At 42.0% G+C, this 25,193-nt stretch overlaps 1 protein-coding gene across 3 annotated transcripts in view; it reads right to left on the reverse strand.

Moving 5' to 3' along the window:
• Ino80 (INO80 complex ATPase subunit) overlaps positions 1-25,193 on the reverse strand; it is a 107,920-nt gene that overhangs the window by 17,271 nt on the left and 65,456 nt on the right. For all 3 annotated transcript variants that reach the window (XM_036183993.1, XM_036183994.1, XM_036183995.1), the window contains 3 exons: positions 20,903-21,030; positions 10,562-10,656; positions 1,120-1,192 (listed from right to left, as the gene is read on the reverse strand). In XM_036183993.1, the coding sequence (XP_036039886.1) occupies positions 1,120-1,192; positions 10,562-10,656; positions 20,903-21,030 (296 nt within the window). The remainder of the gene's footprint in view (positions 1-1,119; positions 1,193-10,561; positions 10,657-20,902; positions 21,031-25,193) is intronic.

Genomic DNA, 25,193 nt, shown 5'->3' on the forward strand with positions numbered 1-25,193 from the left:
AAGGCAAGTTTGAATCTTATGGTTGATAATTAGCATTCCCATAGAATTTGATTTTCATTTTCTGAGGCACACGGTTTGAGGATGCCAAGTTACTAAAGAGAAAAAGTGGGCCTATCTTAGGAGTGGAGATGGAGACCGGAATCCAGCTCTGGTAGGTACTATGAGCTTCCTCAGACCTCATCATATCCTGTCCTCATTTCTCCATGAGCTCATGAACCTGCACCTTCTCATGCGCATGGGCATATTGGTGTATAGATTTCAAAGAGGGGTCACAATAGCCACACTGAATGCCTTTTGTAGAGTCATGACTTTCATAAAATATTTCCCACGTGCGTATTTCTCAATCTAAATGTTACTACAATTGCTATATTTGAATTCACAGAATAATGCTGAGATTCATAAGGAAAGCTCTTTTCTTTCACTTCAGGGGCTGAAGTATTCTTAACCAGGAGACTGGGCACGAAAGGATGGAAAATCTGCTAGAATATAATTTTATTTACCTATCTCATCCATCTCTTTTATCCATCCATCCATCCATCCATCCATCCATCCATCCATCCATCCATCTATGTTTTCTGAGACAGGGTTTTTCTGTATAGCCTTGGCTGTCCTGGAACTAACTCTGTAGATCAGGCTGGCCTCAAACTCACAGAGATCCACCTGCATTTACCTCCCAAGTGCTAAGATTAAAGGCATACTCCCCCACCGCCTGGCTTAGTTTATTTTTTTAAAGGTCATTGCTATCCAAACAGCTCCTTAGGTTCAGAACACAAAAGCATTACCTTTCTCAGTAATGAAACCACATATTTTAGTCATAACTATCATTCTGATTTGTTTAGTTACAGCTACTCAAACAAATCTAACTGGATTGCTTGGCTGTCCGTCCCCTCCTCCATTCCCTCCCCCCCATTTAGTTTCAGTGCTGTATCCACCATCTGTCAGCAAAGTACTTAACACATAGTAAGCAATTCATTAATTTTCTATTGAATTAATGTGTAAAGAAATCATTCAAAGAGAATGGATAGGAAAAACCAAGAGGAAAGTTAAAATGCTTGACGAATGAAATATGTATAGGATAGCCCTGCATATCCATGCATCATGCTCTCTCACATCACTTACTGTATCTGCAGCCGTGAGATTGATACCCAGTCCTCCAGCTCGTGTGCTTAACAGAAACACAAAGATGTCATTCCTAAAGAAAAGAGGAAAGAACATGTTAGGAGGAAAAGGAACAATGCAATGTGGGAATAGAGAGGAATTTCTAAAAACAATCTAGGGCTGAGGAGTGCTGGTGACTAGAGATCCTGACCGATGCTTTCCTGAGACACTGTGGATAGGTGTTCTGTCTTCAAAGTCCACGTGATGGAAGTCATCTTTCAATTTGCACCTAAGCTTTTGCTGCTATACTATCTGGCTGATAACCAATAAAAGTACAATCGTGAAGCAGATATAACAGGAAAATGTTACTGCAGAAACAGACCTCTGGCTACACCACATTACACACATATTGGTTTGCCATCTTCCTCGTGTTGAGAGGTGTGGAGGTAAAAGGACAGTTTCCTTCCATTCCTGGGCACCGAACCTAGGAATCTGTACATGCTCAGCAATCATTCCACCTCTGAGCTACACTTGAGTCCAACAGCTTTCTCCCCTCTCCACCTCCCCCCCCCCAAGCTGAGGATCGAACCCAGGGCCTTGCGCTTGCTAGGCAAGTGCTTTACCACTGAGCTAAATCCCCAACCCAAAATTGTCTTCAAAACCTTTCATTCATTTCCTTGGAGCATATGTCTAATAGTGAAATTATTGGTGCTTCTTTTTCTTTTTTTTTGTGGAGCTGAGGATTGAACCCAGGGCCTTTGAGCTAAATCCCCAACTCTCCCCTCTTTTGAGACACTTTCTTATATCCTTCACTAGCCTAGAACTTGCTATGTAGCTGAGGATGACCCTGGATTTTGGTCCTCAAGCTTCCATCATCCAAGTGCTCAGATTACAGGGCTGCACCAATAAGCCTAGTATTTCCATTTGCATTTCCCCCACTTGAGACAAGGTTTTAACTATGCATTCATGGCTGGCCTGGCACTTGCTATGTAGACCAGGTAGAATTTGAATTCACAGAGATTCTCCTGCCTCTGCTTGAGTGCTGGCATTAAGGAAGTTATGTGCCACCATGCCCAGCCTGTTTTTGGTTTGTTTCTGTTTACATCTTTGGGTATAAACATGTGCCTGCATTTGGAGGTCAGAGTTTACAGTGGGTGTCTTCTATCTCTTTCTCATATTTTGTGAAACAGGCTCTCAGTGAACCTGAATCCCACGGACTGGTAGGCTAGCAGCTAGCAGCAAGGACCCTCCAATCCCGGGTTCCCAGCCTTGGGACTATTGACAAGTGCTTTCAAACCAGGATCTGAACTCAGGTTCTCAGTAAGCAGAGAGCACTTTATTGACTGACAATCTCCCAGCCTCCCAAGAGCCTATTTTTAAATTTTTTGGGACAGTCTCTCTATGTAGCCCTGGAACTCTGTAGACTAGGCTGTCCTCAAACTCACAGAGATCTGTCTGCCTGTCTCCTGAGTGCTGGGACTGACAACCCTCTTAAAAATTATTTATTATTATTAGGGGAGAGAGAGTGTATGTATGATGTGTGCATGTGCCGAATGCATGTGGGTGGAGGTCAGAGGGGGACTTTCAGAATTCAATTCTCTCATTCCACCCTGGGTTCCAGGGAACAGAACAAACTCAGGTGACCAGGCCTGCCTGGCAGGAGCTTTTTTAACCACCAAGCCATCTTACTAGCCCCCAATTTTAACTAGTCAAAGTATTCCTAGATCATGTAGAGGCAAATATATCAGAACAGAATTCTAATAGTTTGAAAGATTATTTTCTGTGTGTGTGTGTGGAGGAGGCGGGGGGGGGGGGGGAGAGAGAGAGAGAGAGAGAGAGAGAAAGAAAGAAGAGAGAGAGAGAGAGAGAGAGAGAGAGAGAGAGAGAGAGAGGAAGGGAGGGAGAGCACGAGTGAGCACACAAACAGGCTCACGTGCGCCACATGGAGTGGGTGGAGGTCAAAGCGCAGTTTCCAGAATTGGAATCTGGCTGTTATGTTAGGCTAAGCGAACAACTGCTGTTATCCACTAGCACTTAAAGCACCCACTTTAAGATGACGCAACTCAGAAAAATAAACACATATCAGGAATTATTCAGACCTGCTCTCGACTTCTGTGCACTAAGATGACTTAGGACTAATCCAGGGAAGACATTTAGGATGGACACACTTTTAGATAAGGCCAACTAACTCCTCACATAGAAACAAGTAGATACAATATTGATTCCTGTTACATTCTAAGTCCTTTTAAAGAAAGAATTACAAAGCAGCAGATGCTATGTAACTTATTAGGCAACAAATTATTTGCCAAATAAAAAAGGTCCAAGCCAGATTACAAGGGCTTTTCACTGTAAGATTTATTTTATAAAAAACCAGGTGTTCGACAGCAGCCTAGTTCCTGTAGATAACCTAAGCGTAGCCCAAGATAACCTTTCTTGTTCAAGTTTCACACCTCAGGTTATTTTCCAGAACAACCCTAACAATCTATTAAAAAGATTATACTATTGAAAACATGAGGGTTCTCTAAATCAAGTGGTTAATTTCTCTGTATGCAGTGGGAACCACAACTGGAAACCCAGTTCACAAGGTTTTCTTTGAACAGCAGCATACATTATATTCTCATCTTTGCTTTAAAAGGCTTTTAAAGAATTTGATGTATATGGGTGTTTTGTCTGCATTTATGTCTACACACCAGAAGAGGGTATCTGATCCCATGGAACTAAAGTTATAAATGGTTGGGAGTTGCCAAGTGGGTGCTGGGAATTGAACTCAGGACCTCTGGAAGAGCAGCTAATGCTCTTAACTCCTGAGCTATCTCTCCAGCCTTAATACCCATCTTTGGTTATGAAGTCAGTCTGACACATCTGGATTAACTAAGAAAAATAAATGAGTTAAGAAACAGAGCAGCTAGAGAGTACTCTAGTACACTGATACAAGAGGAAGTCTAACTGTGAAGTTCTAGATACAAAGGTACTAAGTCACAAAGTGAAATGAGTTAATCCACAGGTTTCAGTAAAAGAATGTGGGGATGCATATTTGAAACAGAAGGATCTCTATGAGTTTGATGCCAGCCTGGTCTACACAGCAAGTTTCAGGCCAGCCAGGGCTACATAGTGAGACAGTCTCCATCACCATGCTGGCACCCCAAGACCGCTAAAGAAGAAAAAAAAAAAAAAAAAGACAAAAACAAAACCCAAACCAGCCCCTGACATCAGAGAGCTCCCACCCATTTGGGCTATTCTTCCTTGATAGGGTCATCTGACTTCTGAAACTGCTTCCTAGACTACACAACTCAGAACACTACAAACCTAGTTAGTGACTGGCTGACGGCACAGTCACAGACACGACTATCAGGGAAGGGACTGTTGTCAAATAAGTACCTGGTTAACCACCAAACCAGAGAGGCCCATTATTTGCATTCAGGAAACACAACTTTCTTAGAGGCATGCATGGACATCAAAGCCTATCTAGGGGCCCCCAGTATGTCAAGAGTCAAAAGCTCCATACTACCAGAAAAGTTTTACCAGTTTATCCTTGAATTTTACTTTATTACCTTTCCCTTTTTTCCTCAAAATACTTTTTCTCAAAACAGTGTCTTGATATATTTATTAAGAAGGAATATGCGGCAGGAAGAGGGGGGACAGGGGAATCTGTGGATGGTATGAAAAATGAATAGAAAAATCTCTTAATAAAAAAAATAATTTTTTTTAAAAAGTAAGAAATATGCATGCCGGGTGGAGGCAGCGCATGCCTTTAATTGCATCACAAAGTAGGCAGAGGCAGGTGGATCTCTGTGAGTTATAGGACAGCCAGGGCTGTTATTCAGAAAAACCCTGAAAAACCAAAAAAAAAAAAAAAGAATACACTTGCTGGGCAGTGGTGGTGGCACATGCCTTTTTAATCCCAGCACTCTGGGGGCAGAGGCAGGTGGATCTCTTGAGTCTGAGGCCAGCCTGGTCTACAGAGTGGCTCTCCAGGACAGCCAGGGCGACACAGTTAAACTCTGTCTTAAAAAACCAAAAGAAGGGGACTGAAAAGATGGCTCAGCAGTTAAGAACACAGACTGTTCTTCCAGAGGTCCTGAGTTCAATTCCCAGCAACCACATGGTGGCTCACAACCATCTGTAATGAGATCTGGTGCCCTCTTCTGGCCTGCAGGGATATGTGCAGACAGAACACTATATATAATAAATAAATCTTTAGAAATTACACCTCTAAGAGATTTGGTTCAGAGATGAAGAGATGAAAGGAACATTAGAAGCCTAATTGAACATTTACCTTATTTGATGTAGGTTCTTACTATGTAGCCCAGGCTGGTCTTGAACTCACAGTAATATTCTTGCCTCAGAGTGCTGGGATTATAGGTGTGTGACTATCATACCAGGCTTTCTGTTTTCCTTTTAAATCTTTGAATTCATCATCCATTGTAATATTTCTGAAGTTTATTTATAAATAATTTGTAACATCAATTTTATGATGAAAACACAAAGCACACAACAACCAAACTGCAGCGCACCTGCCAGTTCACAAGCACATTTTCCCATGGAGCAGGCCAACATCCATGGCAACTTGAATGCTCACAGGTCCACGGAAGAACAATAATAATGTTCAAATAAAAACTGACTGAGGATTTAGGGTCCAACTAGTGTCTAAAGACTGCACTATTATCTCACTTGAGCACTGAGACGACTCTGGCTCCATATAACTTCCTCTCCTTTTCTAATACCTGTGTGATATCCACTTTCAGTGGGTAATTCCTGAAGAAGCCTAGCATATGAACACTGGATAGACTTCAAGGATGTGACCAGGTATGTGACAGAGAGAGAGAAGGCAGTTGGGAAGACTACGAAAACAGCAGCAGCAGAGAGATTACACACTGCTCAGAGTGATCTGGAGGGCTGAAGAAATCAGACCAGATGCAGTCAGCTCTCATAAACATAAACACACACACACACACACACACACACACACACACACACACACACACACACTCTCTCTCTCTCTCTCTCTCTCTCTCTCTCTCTCTAAGTAAAATAAACAAAAACTTAGAACTACAATTGCAGAAAAAAGTCTTTCTTGACTGTGCCATGCTATGGAGGCCTGGCTGGCCTCAGACTTGCCATGGACTACCTCTGCCCTAGAATGCCAGAATTGTAAGTGATCACCACAGTGCCAGGGTGAAAATGCTCCTTTTAGATATTAATTTTGTACTGAAAAGACGGCTTCTGATGAGACACATTAAATATAGCCCAAATCTGCTGCAATCAATGTAACGTCATCACAGAAAATAAGTATTAGACAAATCTTGAGTTGTAATTATCAAAGGAGTTAGTTTCCAGTCTGGACTATTTTGTCAGATTATTATAATGAACATATCTACAGCTGCTGAGAAATTCTGTTTTACTTACTATATTTAGAGATAATAATACAAGTTAATGTTTTAAGAGTTCTGATTAGACAAGACAAACTCTTAGAAGGCAATAGTGGAGTCTGATTGCCCTCTAGGGGCTGCAGAGAAGTCACACTCAGGGTTTGCTGAATGGCCAGCTCCTTGCCTGCTGGAGTAGGGTAAAGTGTCTGTAAGAAGTCTATGAAACCCCACATTACACAGGCACACTGTGCTTCTACCTCACTCTTTTTGAACATTCCACTAAGTCCCCTTTGCACCAAAGTGCCTGAGCAGTGCCAGGCATGAATGGATGGGAGCTAAGCTTCTTGAGTGGGGGGAAAAAAAAAAGCAGCAGAATGTAAGCGTCACACTGCAGCCTCACAATGCTCTCCCTCTGAAGAAAACAAACAACAGAACTCATGCTACGGTCATTTCCCCCAAGTTTTCCAAAGGGTTACTGTAACTGATCGGTTATCTGGAGTGGAGGAAGAGGAGCGGGGATCCATCTGGTAAGGGATAGGAGAAAGGGAAGTAAAGGCCGACTCATCCCAGAGCAAAGACCTTTGAATGGCTCCTAGAATCCCATACTTACTGGTCACATGTTCTGAATGCTGCCAGGACATCCTGGCCAAACAGTCTTTAGTCTCAGCCAGACTTTTTCCTGGAAGGATCCCTCATAAATAAGTCTTGTATGAAGGGAATGTAAATGGCTTTTTATAGGAGTTCTTGTTTACTCTGGCTGACCTTTGAGCCACAGGGCTTTTGAGTTGAAACTGCAATTTTTTTCTTTTGATGTCTTTAATAATAATGAAAATATTTGGCAAAGCATGCCTTGTTTTGAAAAACACCTGTCTTTTTCTCTATTTTAAGATGCAACTCAGACTTATAAGCTGAGAGCATCTTGAGGGAAACTTGATAGTGTACTCTGTGTATGTCTGCTGCCCTTAGAGGCCAGAAGAGAGCACTGGATGTCCTGGAGCTGGAGTTAAGGAGAGCTGTGAGTGCTGGAAAGCACACCTGGATCCTCTGTAAAAACAACAAGCACTCCTAACAAGCTGAGCCATCGCCAGTCCCTACGGGAATGTTTTCAAAACTATTGGCACTCCCGAACCTGCTCAATGAACTCTTCTTACTAAATCAATTAGGAGATTAGTTTAGTATGATCCTTCATGCCTAAAATTTCAGCACTCAGAAGGCTAAGGCAGGATTACTGTGAGTTATGGGCCAGCCTGGGCTGCATATCATGACCCTAAAACAAACAAACAACAACAAAATAGAACAAAACAAACACAAAAACAAAAGACCCTCCACACTGAAAGAAAAGGCTCAATGTAAGTCCCTACCTTCCACACAAAGAGCAGGGCACTCCCAGAACCAGTACTGGTGGATAGAGACAGCCAGAGCCCAGGGCTTGCGGGCCAGCTAGAGAGTACCAAGAGCAAGCTCCTGGCTCAATGAGAGACCCTATCATAAAAAGTGACATTAAAAAAAAGAAAAAAAAAAAAAAAAAAGGGACAGAGGAAGATACCTGACAGGGACTTAAGGCCTCCAAGTACATATCTCTTCTCTCTCCCCTTCCTTTCCCTCCCTCCCCACTCCCCACTCCTGGAATGGGGTCAGCTAGAACAGCTGTAAACTCAGTCACCAGAGGTCAACAACATGTTACAAATCTTAGGCCAATCTAGGCTACAGTGAGAGACCCTGCCTCAAAGGAAACAGGAGAATCAGCCATTCAAAGACATGGCTATATGAAACCTGTCTCAAGGAAGCAAACAAATAAGAAGAAGGATAAATAAAACTAAAATAAATTAATTAACACAAATAGCTATGTGCTTAACTTTCTTCCCAAGAATTAAAAAGATAAATACTAACTGGACATGAACTAAAGTCCAGAAAGTCAGAACCATTCTTTTTGTTTGTTTGTTTGTTTGTTTTTGTTTTTTGTTTTGTTTTTTCAAGACAGGGTTTCTCTGTGTAGCTTTGCGCCTTTCCTGGAACTCGCTTTGTAGCCCAGGCTGGCCTCCAACTCACAGAGATCCTCCTGCCTCTGCCTCCTGAGTGCTGGGATTAAAGGCGTGTGCCACCACCACCCAGCCAGAACCATTCTTATTCACACTGTAAGGTCTAAATTATTTCTCTTAAAAATTTTTTTCTGATTTTTAAAAATGTGGTAAGCCTTAAGCTGGATGTGGTGGTGCACACCTTTAACCCAGCACTCAGGAGGCTGAAGCAGGCAGATCTCTATGAGTTTTCGGCCATCCTGGTCTACAGAGTGAGTACCAGGACACCAGGGCTGTTATACAAAACAAAAAATAAACAAAAAAGTGATTAGCCTACATTTAAGTCTATGTACCAAGTACATGCAGTGCCCCAAGAGGCCAGAAGAGGGTGTCAGATTCTTTGGGACCGGAGTTACAGGCTGCAGTGAGCCACCATTTGGGGGATGGGAATTGAACCCAGGTCCCCTAGAAGAGCAGCCAGTGCTCTTAACCACTGTGCCATGTCTTTAGCCCTCTACCACATTTCTTAATTCTCCGAATGTGAGGAAGAGCGTGCTATGAATGGGGTTGAACAGACCTATCTGCTGAAGAACATGGCTTTCTCTTCGAGAACAGTCACCAGACTGCTTAGCACGATGAGAGGCAGCACACAGTGCAGTAATGGCTCTTGTAACCCCCGAAATGTAGCATGTTGTTGTTCAAATGTCATTAGCAGCTGGGAGAGGTACTGTGACTGAGAGCTGTGAATAGGACAGATTGAACTCCATTTAACTTGTCACATTGTTCTGTATCTACAACACCAGAAAGCTCGGAGGAAATGAAATGAACTCTAAGCAAACTCTTGAGAGAGAGCTGCTTTGGCTACTTGTCTTGCACGTGCTAAGTGAGCCCTCTATCACTGAGCTATGTCTGTAGACTAACATGTAGCTTTGTAAACACTTTTCTTCATAGACAACTGACATTCTCTTTTGTGTGTGTGGGGTCCTCGTTCATATTCAGAAATCCTTTTATTGCTGTAAGTAGCAATGCCTGTGGTTCCAGAACTCCTGAGGTGGAGGCAGGGCTATCAAGAGATAAAGCCAGCACAAACTACCTATGACTGTGTCTATCTTATCTTTTTTTTCTTTTTTGTTTTTCCAGACAAGGACTCTCTGTGTGATAGTCCTGGCTGTCCTGGAACTTGCTTTGTAGACTAGGCTGGTCCTGAACTCACAGAGATCCGCCTGCCTCCTGGGTACTGGGATTAAAGCCGTGTGCTACCACACCTGGCTTCTATCTTCATCTTAAAAAAGAAAAGGAGCCGGGTGGTGGTGGCGCATGCCTGTAATCCTAGCACAGCACTCAAGAGGCAGAGGCAGGTGGATCTCTGTGAGTTCGAGGCCAGCCTGGTCTACAAAGTGAGTTCCAGGATAGCCTCCAAAGCTGCAGAGAAACCCTGTCTCGAAGAAAAAAAAAAGGAAAAAGAAAAAAAAAAAAAAAAAAAAAAAAAAAAAACAAGAAAAGGAAATACTTTACTTTCCAAAATAGTAGGCACTGATGTTGTAAGAAAAAAATGGCTGTGTGTGTGGTCACTCATGTCCGTAATCCTAGCATTTAGGAAGAGGCAAAGGACCACTGCAAACTCTGGGCCAGCCTGGTCTACAGAGCCAGTTCTAGGACAGTCAAGGCTACATAGCTATATCACATTTCATGTTGATATTTATATTCTCATTCTTTGATCTGAATCACTCTAAAATAAGCAGCCTGAGCAAATGTTGAGCACAGTAGGTACTAGCTGATGTGGTGGTGCACACCTGCCTGGAGCCAGAGGTGGAGCTAGGAGGTTACCTGATCTCACTATCCAGCTATTCGTGTCCAATCAGTAACCTCCAGGGTTCAGTAAGTCACTGGAAGACATGTAATGTCAACCTCTGACAAACACACAGGAACACATATATCAATATGCACACACAAAAATTAGGTATGCAATGGTGACTGCTTAATAATTTAAGATGCACTGGCTTAAAACAAACAAACTCATCACTGAAAGCACTAGAGGAAAATCAAAAGAATTTTTGTAATGCTCATTAATGTTACCTGGTCTGAAAATCAGCAACCATGTCTCGTCTCTCTGAGATCTTGGATGAACCATCCAGCCTCATGTAGGTATGCTTCCTGTAAACCATATATTCCTGTCAAGCAGGATAAAAGAACATAGTAAGTCTGATGCCAATTACTGCATTCTAATTCGCAAGCTTTTGCCCACCTTCTCCATACCAGGCTCAAGTCCCTATACACAGAACAGGAAGGGAATGATTATCAAAGGGTGGCAAGTGAGTTTTTTGCTCCTGTATGAAATTAAAAAACACAACCTGTAATCTCAACCTCAATTTGGAAATTAATTCAATACAGATTTCTGTAGGCTTTATAAAAAACAACCTCCCCCAAATAAAAACTAAATCCTCAAACTAAATTGGCTTTTCAGTCACTGAGCACAGATTTTTCATAGCTATGAACATGACCAGTTTCCTTTTAGTAATTAACATTTATACCCGTGTCCCTTGGCCCCACCCTTGGCAAATCCCTTTGGATTAAAGTTCTTGAATTTACAGTCTCAGTATCAGAGTGAAAAAGACGACAAAGTAATTTTCCTAATCTGAGTACGTTCGTCTGATCACCGAATCACAATTTTAAGAATGCAGAAAAGACTTTAAAAGATCCAGCTGGGAAACTGTTTCCCTTGTCTCAAAGTTGCGGTTCCTTAGAGAAGAAGATCAAATGCATGCTTATTTTGCCCTTTGTTAAGCAAGATGACACTACAAAAAGTTCACTGTAGAAAAGCTCATGTCCAAATCTCAACAGGGTAGCCTATGTATAAACAGACAGACATGTGGCCAGGTGAGGTGGTACAGGCTTGTGTTCCCAGCTCTTAGGAGGTGGAGGCAAAAGGATCAGGAGATGTAAGAACAAAGCAAATTCAAGGCCAGCCTGGGCAACATGAGATCCGAAGCAGGCAGGCAGGCAGGCAGAGACACAGGCACAGGCAGACACACACTCTCAACAAACATTAACAGTAATCCTTCAAACTGTGGTTTCACTTTCCTTGCTTCAGTCTACCTACAGTAAAGCTGAAGTTTGAAAATATGAAACAGAAAATAAGAAACAAATAATATGTTATTTTGTTTTTGCTTCTGTTTTCTTTTGAGACAGGGTTTCTCTGTGTAATAGCCCTGGCTGTCCTGGAACTTAGTCTGTAGACCAGGCTGGCCTTGAACTCACAGAGATCCACTTGCCTCTGCCTCCCAAGTGCTGGGATTAAAGGCATGTGTTGCCGGGTTTTGTCTTTGATATGTCTTATTATGTACCCTGAACTCTTTGTTGACCAGGCTGCCCTTAACTTACAGAGACCTGCTGCCTCTGTCTCTGAGTGCTAGGACTAAAAGCTTACAGCATACCAGGCCAGTTAGTGATTGTTAAAGTAACTCTGATATAGTGTGTTACATCTATTTTATTAGCTACAGTAAATTCGTACTTGATAAACTATGTTAGGTATATAAAGAAAAAAATGAGTCTTAGAATAAATATATCTAATAAGAACCACAACTAAGGTCCAACTATATATAGGGTCTAACATAACTTTTCCCTACTGAAAAAGACAATCAGCCAGGCCTTGTGAACCAGCTCTGTAATCCCAGCTACTTGGAAGGCTAAAGCAGGAGGGTAAGTTAAAGACCAGTCTGGACTCCTCAATGAGACTGTGTTTTATAATACAAAACTAAAAGAGAACCAGGGCTATAGTTAAGTGACTATCTCAATCCCTATTACTACAAAAACAACCAATCCCAACCAAAAAGCCAGTAAACCCTACATATTGAAGACATTTACACTGGTTCCCTGCAGCAGTAAGGACTTTTCCCATGGTGTAACATTCTCTGAAGTAGATCACATATTAGGACACAAAGTGAGCCTCTACAAACAAAGGAAAACTGAAATCTTTTTTTTTTTTTTTTTGTATAGTATGTGATTACAATGGAGTAAGACTACAAGTCAATAGCAAACAAAATCCTAGTGACTATACACACTCAAGGAGATTAAACATGGACTAATGAAGAATGACTAAGGTCTTTGAAAAGAACCAAGATAAAAATAATGGAGCTGGAGAGATGGCTCAGCGGTCAAGAACACTTACTGTTCTTACAGAGGAGTTTGGTTCCCAGCTCCCATATGGTGAGCCTCTAATTCCTGTTCTAAGGGGTCTGATGACACTTTCTTCTGGCAACTGGGCAACTTCACTCAGTGCACACATCCCTTATCCTCACACAACATAAAAATGAAAATATTTAAAAGCAGATTTGAAAATTAAGAAGGCAGTTAGTTATTTCCTTTAACAAAGGAAATGAAAAGTTCTTAGAATCAAATGGAAATGAAGGACATATTAAAACACAGACTTAATACAAATAGTCCCAAGAGGAAAGTTTATAGCTTTAAGTGCGGGGATTCGGGGTGGCTTGGGAGAGAGGGCTAGGGAGTGGGAGGAGGGTGAAGGGGGATCTGTGGGTGGTATGTGAAGTGAGTAGAAAATTTCTTAATAAAGTAAAATGAAACCAGGCGGTGGTGGCGCATGCCTTTAATCCCAGCACTCGGGAGGCAGAGGCAGGAGGATCTCTGTGAGTTCAAGGCCAGCCTGGGCTACAGAGTGAGTTCCAGGAAAGGCAAACCAAAACATACATACATACATACATACATACAGGAAGGAAGGAAGGAAGGAAGGAAGGAAGGAAGGAAGGAAGGAAGGAAGGAAGGGAGGAAGGAAGGAAGCGAAATGAAAAAAATAATGCTATTAAAAAAAAAATCAGAGAGCTCTGAGAGAGATAACTTAATGATGCATTTTAGGGCCCTGGAAAAAGAAGAGCAAGCCAAATCCCAGATCAGTAGACAGAAAGAAGTCATTAAGACCAGGGACAAAATTAATGAAATGGGAAAAAATTTTTACAAAGAATCAATGCAACAAACAGTTGGCTCTTTGAAAAGATACATCTGACAAGCCCTCTGTTAAACTAACCAAAAGAAAAAATGCCTTTAATCCCAGTACTTGGGAGGCAGAGGCAGGCAGAAATCTGAGTTCAAGGCCAGCCTGGTCTACAGAGTTAGTTCCAGGGCAGCCAGGACTACACAGAGAAACACTGTCTCTAAAATCCAAAAACAACACAAAACAAAACCTTCTATAATAAGCAATGAAACTGAAGCAGTAATTAAATATTTCTGGTCCAGATGAACTTACTGTTGAATTTTACCAAACCTCCAAAGAACTAAAACCAATGCTTCTCAAACTATTTCCTAAAACAGGAGAGACACTACAAAACTTTTTTATGAAGCTAACACTATCTTGATACCTGAAGAAGATAGATACAACAATGAAAAATTGTACATCAATTTCCTTGAACTTAGATTTAAAAATTCTCAACAAAATATTAGCAAACTGAATTCAAGAACACATTAAAAAAAAATCACTGACCATGACCAAGTTTATTCCAGAGATGTGGGTATGGTTCAATGCTTGAAAACCAATAAATGTTACAGAAGAATGGACTAAGGGACAGGAATCACACTACAACTTGAAAGGTGTAGAAAAGGCTCTTGGGGGCTGGAGAGATGGCTCAGCAGTTAAGAACAGTTGTTCTTGGAGAGGAACAGGTTTGGTTCCCAGCATCCACATGGTAGCTCACAACCATCCTTAACTCCAGATTCAGGGCGATCCAAAGCCCTCATCTGAGTTCCCTGAACATCAGGCATGCACATGGTGCACATACATGCAGACAAAACATTCCTTCCTTCCTTCCTTTTGTTTTTCGAGACAGAGTTTTCTCTGTGAAACAGTCCTAGCTGTCCTGGAATGCTGGGATTAAAGGCATGCACACCACCACCTGGCAGACAAAACATTCTTATACATAAAATAAAATACAAATAAATGTAAAAGGCTTTTGACAAAAATCCAAAATCACTTCATCTTAAAAGCCCTGAAGAAACTTAGAACAGAAGAAACATAACTCAACATAATAAATGCTACATATACAACAAAACTATAGCTAACCTTAAATGGGAAAAACTGAAAAGAATTCTATTAAAATCAGTAACAACATAAAATGGCCCACTTTCTCCACATGTATTCAATATAGTGCTGAAGTGTTAGTTTGGCAGTAAGACAAGAGAAGCAAGCAAAAAGCATAGCAATAGGAGAAGAAGGCAAAGTACCCGTTTGCAGATGACAAGATGCTATACGATAAGAAGAGATCCTACAGACTGTATCAGAAAACTCTTAGAATGGGTAAGTATTTTCAGCACAGTGGCAGGATACCAAGTTAACACACAAAAATCATAGCGTTCCTATATACCAATGACAACCTGAAAAAGAAACCAGCTAGAGAGATGGCTCAACAGTTAAGAACACTTGGCAACTCATCCAAATGACCCTGGTTTGATTCCTAGCACCCACAAGGCAGCTTATAACCACCTGTTGTAATACTAGTTCCAGGGAGACCTGATGCCCTCTTCTGGCATCATCAGGTACTATACCACATATTGATTAGATTCTGGGATACAGAAGAAACCTGTCTTCATCTGTTCAGAGAGCGATGTTTTACTCAAGTTGTGTGAGTGAGATTCCTATTCATCTTCCCTGCCACTGTTTGATTTACAGCAGACATTTTTCTATAGGCTAATCCACAGTCTAAGAAGATTTTAGCCTCCCTTCCTGAAAGTATTACCAGCATTTTCTTTCATCTGGCTAGCTTTTCATAGTGCCAGAAAGTGCTATGCAGACCACTGAGGGAGAAAAGCCATCAGTTATACTACCCAGCCCTGTGTGACCCCTGAATGCTACAATATTAGCCTAGGCAAGATGCCTATTGGTTCAAAAACAGTATGAAGATAACCAAGGTTCTGTTGGATATGAAGATTGATCTATAGGAAGAAATCTATGCCTGGTATTGTAAACGTCATTGCTCTGGAAGTCAGATGCTCTTATCAAGGAAACTACTACTGTTGTTTTCCTAAAGGACATGCTGTCGTCTGTAATTACAGACTCTATATAGGTTATCACAGAAAGAGGAGTATATGCGGGAGCAGGGCATGCTGGGGAGGGGAAGAGGAACTTGAGGGTAGATTGAATCAAGATACATTATATACATGTACAGGAATGTCAAATATATTAAAGAAACGATTGCTTTCTAACAAATAGATTTATGTTATATCTATTTGTTATAGAGAATATATAAATATGTACATATACATACACATACACCCAAAAGTAGATAACTGTAGAAGATTTACCTTAAATCTACCTTAAATATGATTTCTATTTGTTAAATATATCTTTTTTTTCCTTTTCTGGAGCTGAGGACTGAACCCAGGGCCTTGCACTTGCTAGGCAAGCGCTCTACCACTGAGCTAAATCCCCAACCCCTGTTAAATATATTTTAAGTAAAGTTTCAAAGATGAAACTAATATAAACCCCAAATCTACAGGAGAGGACACAACCAAAGAGCAGAGAGGCAGAGTCCCTTTGAGCCCTGGTACTGGACAGGGTCCTTAAATGACATTCATCACTAGGGACACCTGGAGTTTATCAGAAATGCAAGCCTGAAGGCAGAACCAGAATCTACATTTTGATGATGTACTGCTTATAAGCATCAAGTTTAAGAAACACTACTGTACAGAGTAAGAGACTTTGGAGCACTCAGTCCTAAACGAAATGTCTTCATCAAACCCCTCCCCTCAAGGCTCAGGGATCTATGTGGAAGACATAGAAAAACTATAAGAACCAGAGGTGGTGGATGATTCCAAAGAAACAGTGTCTACCAGAAACAAGATTGATGCACATATAAACTCAGGTTTCTTTAGTTTTGAATTTCCTTTCTTCCTGATCATTACAATCCAATTTAAATCCAGTTCAGATATTACTCTCTATGTATATAGCCGTCTGCAAAAGTGGCAGAGTTACAAATAAACACACTCCCTCCAGCTATCCTTAGTTTGCTAATGCTTCATTTTGGCACAAATATCATTTCACAGTTATTTGTAAAGTCTATTCTACTAGGTCCACTGCTGTTTAGCAGAGTGCCTTGCTCACAAGTGTCATGAAAATAAATATATTTATTTATAGATTTTATTTCTTTTTTAATGTGTGTTTTCCAATGCACATGTGTGTGTGGATACATTCATCTGTATGCAGTGGGCAACAGAGTACATCAGGTGTCCTGTCCTATCGATATCCACTTTATTCCCTTGACAGGGTCTCTTACTGAAACTGTGGCTAGGTTGGCAGCTAGCAAGCCCCAGAGATTCTCTGCTGATTTTAAGTAGTGTGGCTGTAAGCTAAAACATTTTCCCTACCATTCTTAAGATCTTATGAAAATTCAGTCGACAGTGACTCAAACTTGCTTTTCATTCTGTGGGGACAGTTAAGAACACGCTAGCTTCCTAGCATAGTCAAAATCACGGTTCCCGAAGGGAATCTGGAGTTGTAAAGAAGCCAGTGCTCAGATGACATGACAGAGTGTCTGTTGAGGATGAATCCTTCTCCAGTGAGGAACTGCCTTCAGGCTTGCCAGGGCAAGTTACACAACCCAGTGCTCTCAGGTGTCACAATTAGCTATGGATTATCTGGATTTAATTCTATATTCTAATATTTTAAAATATGAGTTCAGGTTAAGATCTGTCTGGATTTCAGTACTTATTAATCATGGCATACAATACACAGGAGATCAAGCGATGTATTTCTTTTAAATTCAGACTCAGTTACTTATGCAACAGGAGTGAATCTCCAACGAGGAAACCCAGACATAATCAAAGTTGTCTGTAATAAATTAACAGCTCTCTGTAACTATGAAAATATCAGAGAGATGGGCATCCTTCCTCACAAAAAAGGCGGCAGCAGAAGAATTTTGTGGAACATATAGCTGTACAATCTCACTCCAACTGCTCAGGGCTGTTTGTTTCTACAGTACCCTCAACAGAAGACACTACAGGTGACTCCACAAATACCAAGTAAAGCAGAGTGCAACACCTAGTCATCTATAATATCTTCTACTTCTGCCTGTGGGAACAATAAAATTCCTAGTTCTGTAAGTAAATTTCCCCCTTTCTTTAATCTCCTCACTCAGAAATATTTATTGGGATGCCACGTAATAAGCTAAAACATTTCTGAGTACAGAATTGTATTTGGAAGATCAGACACACATTTAAATTGAAGTGAGATTTTTATCAAAAGAAAAAAAGGCTATCAATCACTATTTATGTATTTATTTGAGATGGGGTCTCACTGTCTCACTCTGGCTGTCCTGGAATACTATGTAGACCAGGTTATCCTTAAACTCAGATTCCTTCTGCCTCTGCCTCCCGAGTGCTGCAATTAAAGGTGTGCGCCACCATGCCCAGCTGTCAACTGCTTTAGAAACCAGCCAAGGCAGGTGCCTAGAAGTAGTGCTGCCCCCATTAAAGGCCCTATTTTTCAACCTATGGGAGAAAAAAAAAAAAAAAAAAGGCCCTATATTGCCTTCTAGTTTTGCTGAATTCCAGAAACAGAAACGAACAGCAGGGCCAAGGCAGAAGACAAGAGTAACAGGGAGGGAAAGGACCACTGGGTGAACGAGAAAGGTCATGCTCCCCAGCCATGTGTCAGAATCTCAGTGGCCTCGAGTGTCTTTAACTCCTACGTTAAGTGGGGACGTTTCTTTCCCTCTTTGTACAACTATAAGATGACAAGGGGGGAGAGGGGGTGTGGTGTCGAGAAAATAAAAATCGACTTTCTGAGCCTGAAGAAACAAGACAAGAAGTAATGTGTTAGAGAAATCAGGTATACTCTTTCTATAAATGCCCATCTTTAGATGGAGGGACTCAGGTTTCATGAATGAATCCATTATGAAAGTGACAGGAAATATTCTGACAAATCAGAAATACAGACCTAGTGCTGCATTATCCTGAGGTCTACAGCATGTTTACATTTCAGTAAACCATCAGCCAGAACAGTAAACACTATGGGCACTGCCACTTGCTCCTCAGAGGCTCAGCTCTGTGAGAACCAACTACTTGGCACGAAGAACGTGGCTCAGCTGTGAAACTCAGGTTGTGAATCTGTTTTTTCTTAATTTATAATTCTCCATAGAGAGGCACCTGCATTTTAAAGTTCTCAGCTGCCTTGTTCATAAAGACCGCCCACTAAGCCCACTCCAAAACTCAGGGCCGTATCAGACATAACCCACCCACACTCATCTTCATCTGTCACAGCTAGCTTACAGCTTACTTATTCTCTCATGATCTCTGGAACTCCTTTGAGTATGAATCAACTTTTAAGACTCTATATAATTCTGAAATAGCCCTAGAAAAAGAAAGATTGTGCCTCCTTTACTAAGCCCAGTGTGTACTGCTCTTTAAGTAATTAAAAATAATTTTTTCTATGTGTATGGGTGTTTTGCCTGCATATACGTCTGTAAATTACATTTGTGGGGTGCCGGCATAGGCCAGAGAGAGTATTGGGTCCTCAGCAGCTGGAGTCAGAGACAGTTGTAAGTTGCCATGTGGGTGCTGGGAATTGAACCTGGGTCCTCTAGAAGAGCTGCCAGTGCTCTTCAGCTGAGCCATCTTGCTAGCCTCGCTAGCACTTCTCTTTGTAATTATTTTTTGTTTTGTTTTTTGAGACAGGGTTTCTCTGTAGCTTTGGAGCCTGTCCTGGATCTCACTCTGTAGACCAGGCTGGCCTCGAACTCACAAAGATCCACCTGCCTCTGCCTCCAGAGTGCTGGGATTAAAGGTGTGTGCCACCACTGCCCAGCCTCTTTGTAATTCTTAACAGCCGACAATCACTACTTCCCCTGTACTTTCCCCAACTCTTCAGGATGAGGCAAGCACACAAGAACCAAGAAGGAAGACCCTCACTGTACGACTGGTACTTACATTACTTTGGCTACTGTCATCATCTGGCCTGAGCAGAGTTCTTTAGCTGAACTGTTGCTATTAGAACCTTATTGTCTTAAAGATAGATATACACCACCAAACATGGTTGAGGCTGTCACATACCTAGCATACATACAGAAAGCCCTAGGTCCTACTTTCTGAGCTGTATGTGGCAAACTGGGGTGAACAGCAACTAATCAAAAGAAAACATTTGCAAAAGTGGCTTAATCACCTCTCTTATGCTCAAACTTGTTAGGACTTTCCCATCATTTATAAATAGGTGACATCATGAAACAAATCACAAAGTTTGTCATGTTAAAAGTACCCCAAATCTAAGCACTGTATGAAATCTAAGACTTATAGAAATAAAATTGACCCTAGATGTTGCTTATTACATCTCTTGCTAAAAGAAGTTACCAGATTATTAAAAGGAGCCTGCCCACAAAATGGATAGACACCCAGACACCCTGAAAAATCTACCAAGTCAACTTTGGTGTCCAAAGAACCCACAACGTCCCCACTCCTTTTTAAAATACTGTTTGATTATTTGTGTGTGTAAGTGTGCATGCATAGATGTACATGTGGAGGTCAGAGGACAGTCTGTGGGAATTCAACTCTTAACCATGTGGGTTCTGGGAACTGAACACAGGTCACCAGGCTTGGAGGCAAGTGCCCTTGTGCTGAGTCATCTCAGCTTCCCTTCTGCTGTCCCATCCCTTTGTATCTCCATGGTCCTGATTCCCTGTTCTCAAACAGGGGCCATCACTGTAATCTAGCAGGCTAGCAAACAGAGCTTTTCATATATTAAGCCCAGGAGAAAATATGAGCTCTTTATATAGTTCTGATCACCAGATACCTCAGCCTCTCCCAACTTTCCTGTAACTCTGGTAGTATGCGATTATTTGTTCTTGTTCTTTTGTTTCTGGCTACGAACTCCTCTTGCACAAATAAGTCATCCTTCAGAAAAGAAAACAGAGAGACCCTAATCATGTAACCAGTTGTCTTGGATAGCTAATCCAGTGGTGAACCATGGCTGTACATTAACATTACCTTAGGAGATTTTAAATATCCTAATTTTCAGAGCTCATTCCAATGTCTGCAACATATAGTCAAGATGAAAACCATTAAATTTAACCTGCTTGAATAGCTGTTTCTCAGGTTTTTAACATAAAAAAATAAAAACAAAAACAAGAAATTGAATCTCCAATCTTGACTTCTATATAGAATTCAGAGACTTCCCAGACTGGGATCTGCTTTAAAATTGTGGCATTTCTTCTCCTGTAAAAGAAGAGTACTGTATTTCATTGGCTAAGGGAACAGAAGTCTTCTGATTACTGGGGGATGGGGCACTCTGTGGGGCACTTTGTGGAAAACCACAAAGACAACTTTCAGTGTTCCCAGTAATTATGGCTGATATTATAGGGACATCAGATTCCTATCCAAATTAAATGTCAAGGACTCCTAGGTCCCCAAGGTTCCTTCTCCTACCTCCAGTAGGTCTATCATCCTGGTCATCTGAGAGTAGATAAGGACCCTATGTCCTTGAGACTTGAGTCGAGTCAACAGGACATCAAGGGCATACAGCTTTCCACTGTCTGTGATGAGGCTCTCCTTGCCTGGGGAGAAAAAAAGGGGTAGGGGAGGAAACTATTTAATTGAAGCAATAAATCACCTACTGCAAAGCTGTATGCTGCCGAAATTTCTGTAATCAGGATGCTTATCTTCATGAGGTAGAATGGAAAGCTCTGTTAAGTCCTGACTCCAGGAGTGCTTGCAAAGGCATATCCTGAAAGAGCCGGAGACAGCCGCTCAGCTGACAGTGCAGGTTGGGTGTTGCGTCCACATCCTTACTGAGAGGCTATCTACTAGTGTCAAGCATGTCGTGTGCTGCAAGTACCCTCAAGACTCTAATCCTTTTGTTTACTTATCTCAAGAAACTTGTTGCTTCTAATTCTGTGCTTATACTGGGTTGAATGAGACTCATGTGTATGCTTGGTCCCCAATTAGTGGATTAGAAGGTGTGGCCTTGTTAGAGGAAGTATCACTGGGGGTGGGGTTTGAGGTTTCCAAAAGCCACTGATTCCAACTTGCAGGAAAGATGTATTCTCAACTATTGCTCCAGCACTGTGTTTGTCTGCCTGCTGCCATGCTCCCTGTCAGGTGGTGGATCATGGCCTCACCTTCTAAAAGCCTCCATTTCAATGCTTTCTTTTATAAGTTGTATTCATCATGGGGTCTCTTCACAGCAATAGAACAGTAGCTAAGACAGAGGTTATGCCCTAAAAGCATGAGAACAGACAGAGACAAGGGCAGCTGTCTGGAGATAATGTAAACATCAAGAAATGTAAGTAAATGTGTCTACACTTGACACCCTCCAATAACTGCTATCAATTCCAGGGCCATGGGCATGTGCTTTTCAATGAGCCCGGCTCCCAGTTTTTCAGAAAGAACAGACTCTAAGCTTCTGTGAAATGAAACTGCTTTCACTCAGACTTGTGTTTTCTCTTTCCTCTTCCCATATGAAACACATTTCAGCTCGAGATCTTTTAAGAACACTTAACTCCCAAGTTTTCATCTTATCCATTCAGTACCATTCACTCACATCATATTCCAGGAAGGAGAGTTTCCTGTTTGCAGACCGTTCATAAACATGCCCTGAACAATTGTCGCAGTAAGAGGGAAAGAAAGGAGGCTTGAGGGGCTACACAACAATATATATGGAAGTGGCTGAGGAATACACACACCAAAAAGAAGAGAAACAATACAGAGAACTTTACACTGGTAGACCTCCCAAAAGTAAAAGAAAAATCCATGAAGTCAAACTTAGTTTCCGGAGTTGAACCATGCTTTCTTCAGAACTGAAAGGCCGAGTACTGACAGCAGTCCAAGAATTCTCAACTGTCATTCTTGCCACTATTTGCCAAGTACACAATTATTGTCTACACCGAACAAGAACGGATGTGCTGACAGCACCATCACAAATCACAGCTGCTCTGTCTTTGCCACAAAGCTACGGGTCCTGGATGTTTACTCCTGTGCACTGCACCCTTTCCCCCCTTCGGAAGGCTGCCAGGACACACTGGGTTCCCCTTCCCTCCCCTCCCCGCTGCTGTGCTCCACACCTTTGTCTGCTCCTGTTTAGATTAGTGACATGCTTCTTCTCTTTGCTGATCCTTACCAGCACAGTCAGATGACCGCAGCACAACAGGAGGGAGTGCTGAGCCTTCTCCCTGGCACCAGACAAGGAGGCCAGTGGAAATTCCAAGTCTGATCAGGCAGCAAAGCTTTCTGAACAATTCAAGAAGTCCCTTCTCCTCATAATTCCTTCTTTACTGAATGTCCGGAGTCTCTTGGTTTTGATAGCTTTTACTATTTCCTACAGAACTAGTCATTTTTTTCCCTCATTTTTAAAGCCACACGATTTTCAATCATTGAATGGGAATGGGCATGCTAAGCTCTTCATGTTTTTATAGCCAGCTTATTTATGTCTCCTCTCCCTTCAGAACAAATCAGCAGCAAAGCACACACAAATATGTATGGTGTCTAGACTCTGAGAACCATTTTCTGACTTTGTGATGACAGATTTGTTTATTTTTATGTGTATGTATGCTGGCTAGTTTTATGTCAGTTTGACACAAGCCAGAGTTATAGGAAAGCAGAGAACCTCAGTTGAGAAAATGCCTCCGTAAGATCTGGCTGTAAGGCATTTTCATTATCAGTGATGGCCAGCCCATTGTGGGTGGTGACATCGCTGGGTTGGTGGTCCTGAGTTCTCTAAAAAGGCAGGCTGAGCAAGCCATGAGCCAGTAAGCAAGCCAGTAAGCAGCACCCCTCCATGGCCTCTGCACCAGCTCTTGCTTCCAGCTTCAGTTGCTGTTCTGACTTCTTCCACTGATGAACAGCAATGTGGAATCATGAGCCAATAAACCCTGTCCTCCCAAGTTGCTTTGGTCATGGGGTTTCCTCACAGCACTAGTAACCCTAAGAATATTTGCCTATGTCTATATGTATACCATGTATGTGCCTGGCACCCAGTGAGGGTAGAGGAGAGCATCAGAAATCCTGAAATTGGTGATTTGGAATTTGTAAGCCACCATGTGGGTGTTGGGAACTAAGTGTGGGTCGTCTGTAGGTGCAGTGAAGTCTCTTAAGCTGGGAGCTACCTCTAGCCTCTTAGTGACTTAAAGGCGCACACACACACACACACACACACACACACACACACACACACACGCGCGCGCAGCAAGCATTGCTAGCTTGTCACTGCAGTTGGGGGAGGTAGAGGCAAGAGACTAGATCCGGGTTGTGTCTATTTGTTTTGTGGTGCTGGGGTCAAACACAGGGCTCATACATGCAAGGTAAGTGTTATATCAGTGAGCTACATCCTTAGAAAAAAATGGACCTGTTTGGACTGTTTTGAAAGCAAAGACTCCAAAGAAACAGACTTGAACCAAGGGGATAAAACACTTAAGCAAACAAAAGTATTTCTGAGTTCTCCAGTGAGTGGGCTAGACAGATCAAATCAGTGTCTAGCATTTGTCCTCAATGAGATATACAGAAAACAGGCTGCTGCTGCTGCTGCTGCTGCTGCTGCTGCTGCTTCTCCTTTTTTTTTTTTTTTTTTTTTTTCCCAGACAGGGTTTCTCTGTAGCTTTGGAGCCTTTCCTGGACTAGCTCTGTAGACCAGGTTGGCCTCGAACTCACAGAGATCCACCTGCCTCTGCCTCCCGAGTGCTGGGGTTACAGGCGTGCACCACCACCGCCCGGCTGACAACAGGCTTCTTTTGCTATATACCCTGGTATCTTTGGGGCCTGGTATACATCATTCAATTTTTGTTGTTGTTGTTTTGTTTTGTTTTTCGAGACAGGGTTTCTCTGTAGCTTTTGGAGCCTGTCCTGGAACTCACTTTGTAGACCAGGCCGGCCTTGAACTCACAGAGATCCACCTGCCTTGCCTCCTGAGTGCTGGGATTAAAGGTGTACACCACCACCGCCCGGCCACATCATTCAATTTTTAAGAGCTACAAAGATCTGTGGTACAAAAGCACCACCTATGGCTAAGTGGGGCACAGAGCCAGGAGAAGCATAATTCCCAAGAAATCAAGCAGATTCTGCCGAGTCAAATCCAGTCCCAGCCCATTCTTTAAACTAGGCCCTCAAAGGATACTGAAACAACAAGACCTATCTATCCTCTCTCATAATCTTTCCAGCAATCCTATGGGATTTACATTTAAACACTGGTTCTTACTTTCCAAGCTTAGGACTCTGTTAGTGACAAGATAAAAAGACATGACTATCTCTCCTCTCCAAGGAAAGAAGCCCTCTAAAAGGCTGAAACCTGCAGAAGGAATCATGGTATGGAACTCAGGAAATTTTGGTCAGTCTTCTAAACAACTTGAAAGACTTCACCTTTCCCAGGGAAACAAAAAATGTAAAAGTATAGAAGAAGGAGATAAAATACAGACAGGTTCAAGTGATACCCTCCCAGGCCTACCCCGCCCCAGCTAGTCCACAGAGCACAATGGGGTCAGTGAGGAGCTTGTCGGTTCTCACAGTAAACAGCCAGTGAGGCTGGTGCTTTTTATCGATGCAAAAAGAACTCAGACACTTCCTGCTATTTAAACAAGGTCCATTTTTCTTTCAAAGAACAGGAAAAGCCACAAGAGATTCCCACAGCGCCAGCAATAAGCCTTCTACTCCTATACTGGGAACTAACAAGCTAGAATGAAGGAAGAAGAAATATGGTACATCTTGCTTCTTTTGGTACCCATGCTTCTTT

The sequence above is a fragment of the Onychomys torridus genome, chromosome 4 (genome assembly GCF_903995425.1).
Source record: "Onychomys torridus chromosome 4, mOncTor1.1, whole genome shotgun sequence".
Taxonomy (NCBI): Eukaryota; Metazoa; Chordata; class Mammalia; order Rodentia; family Cricetidae; genus Onychomys; species Onychomys torridus.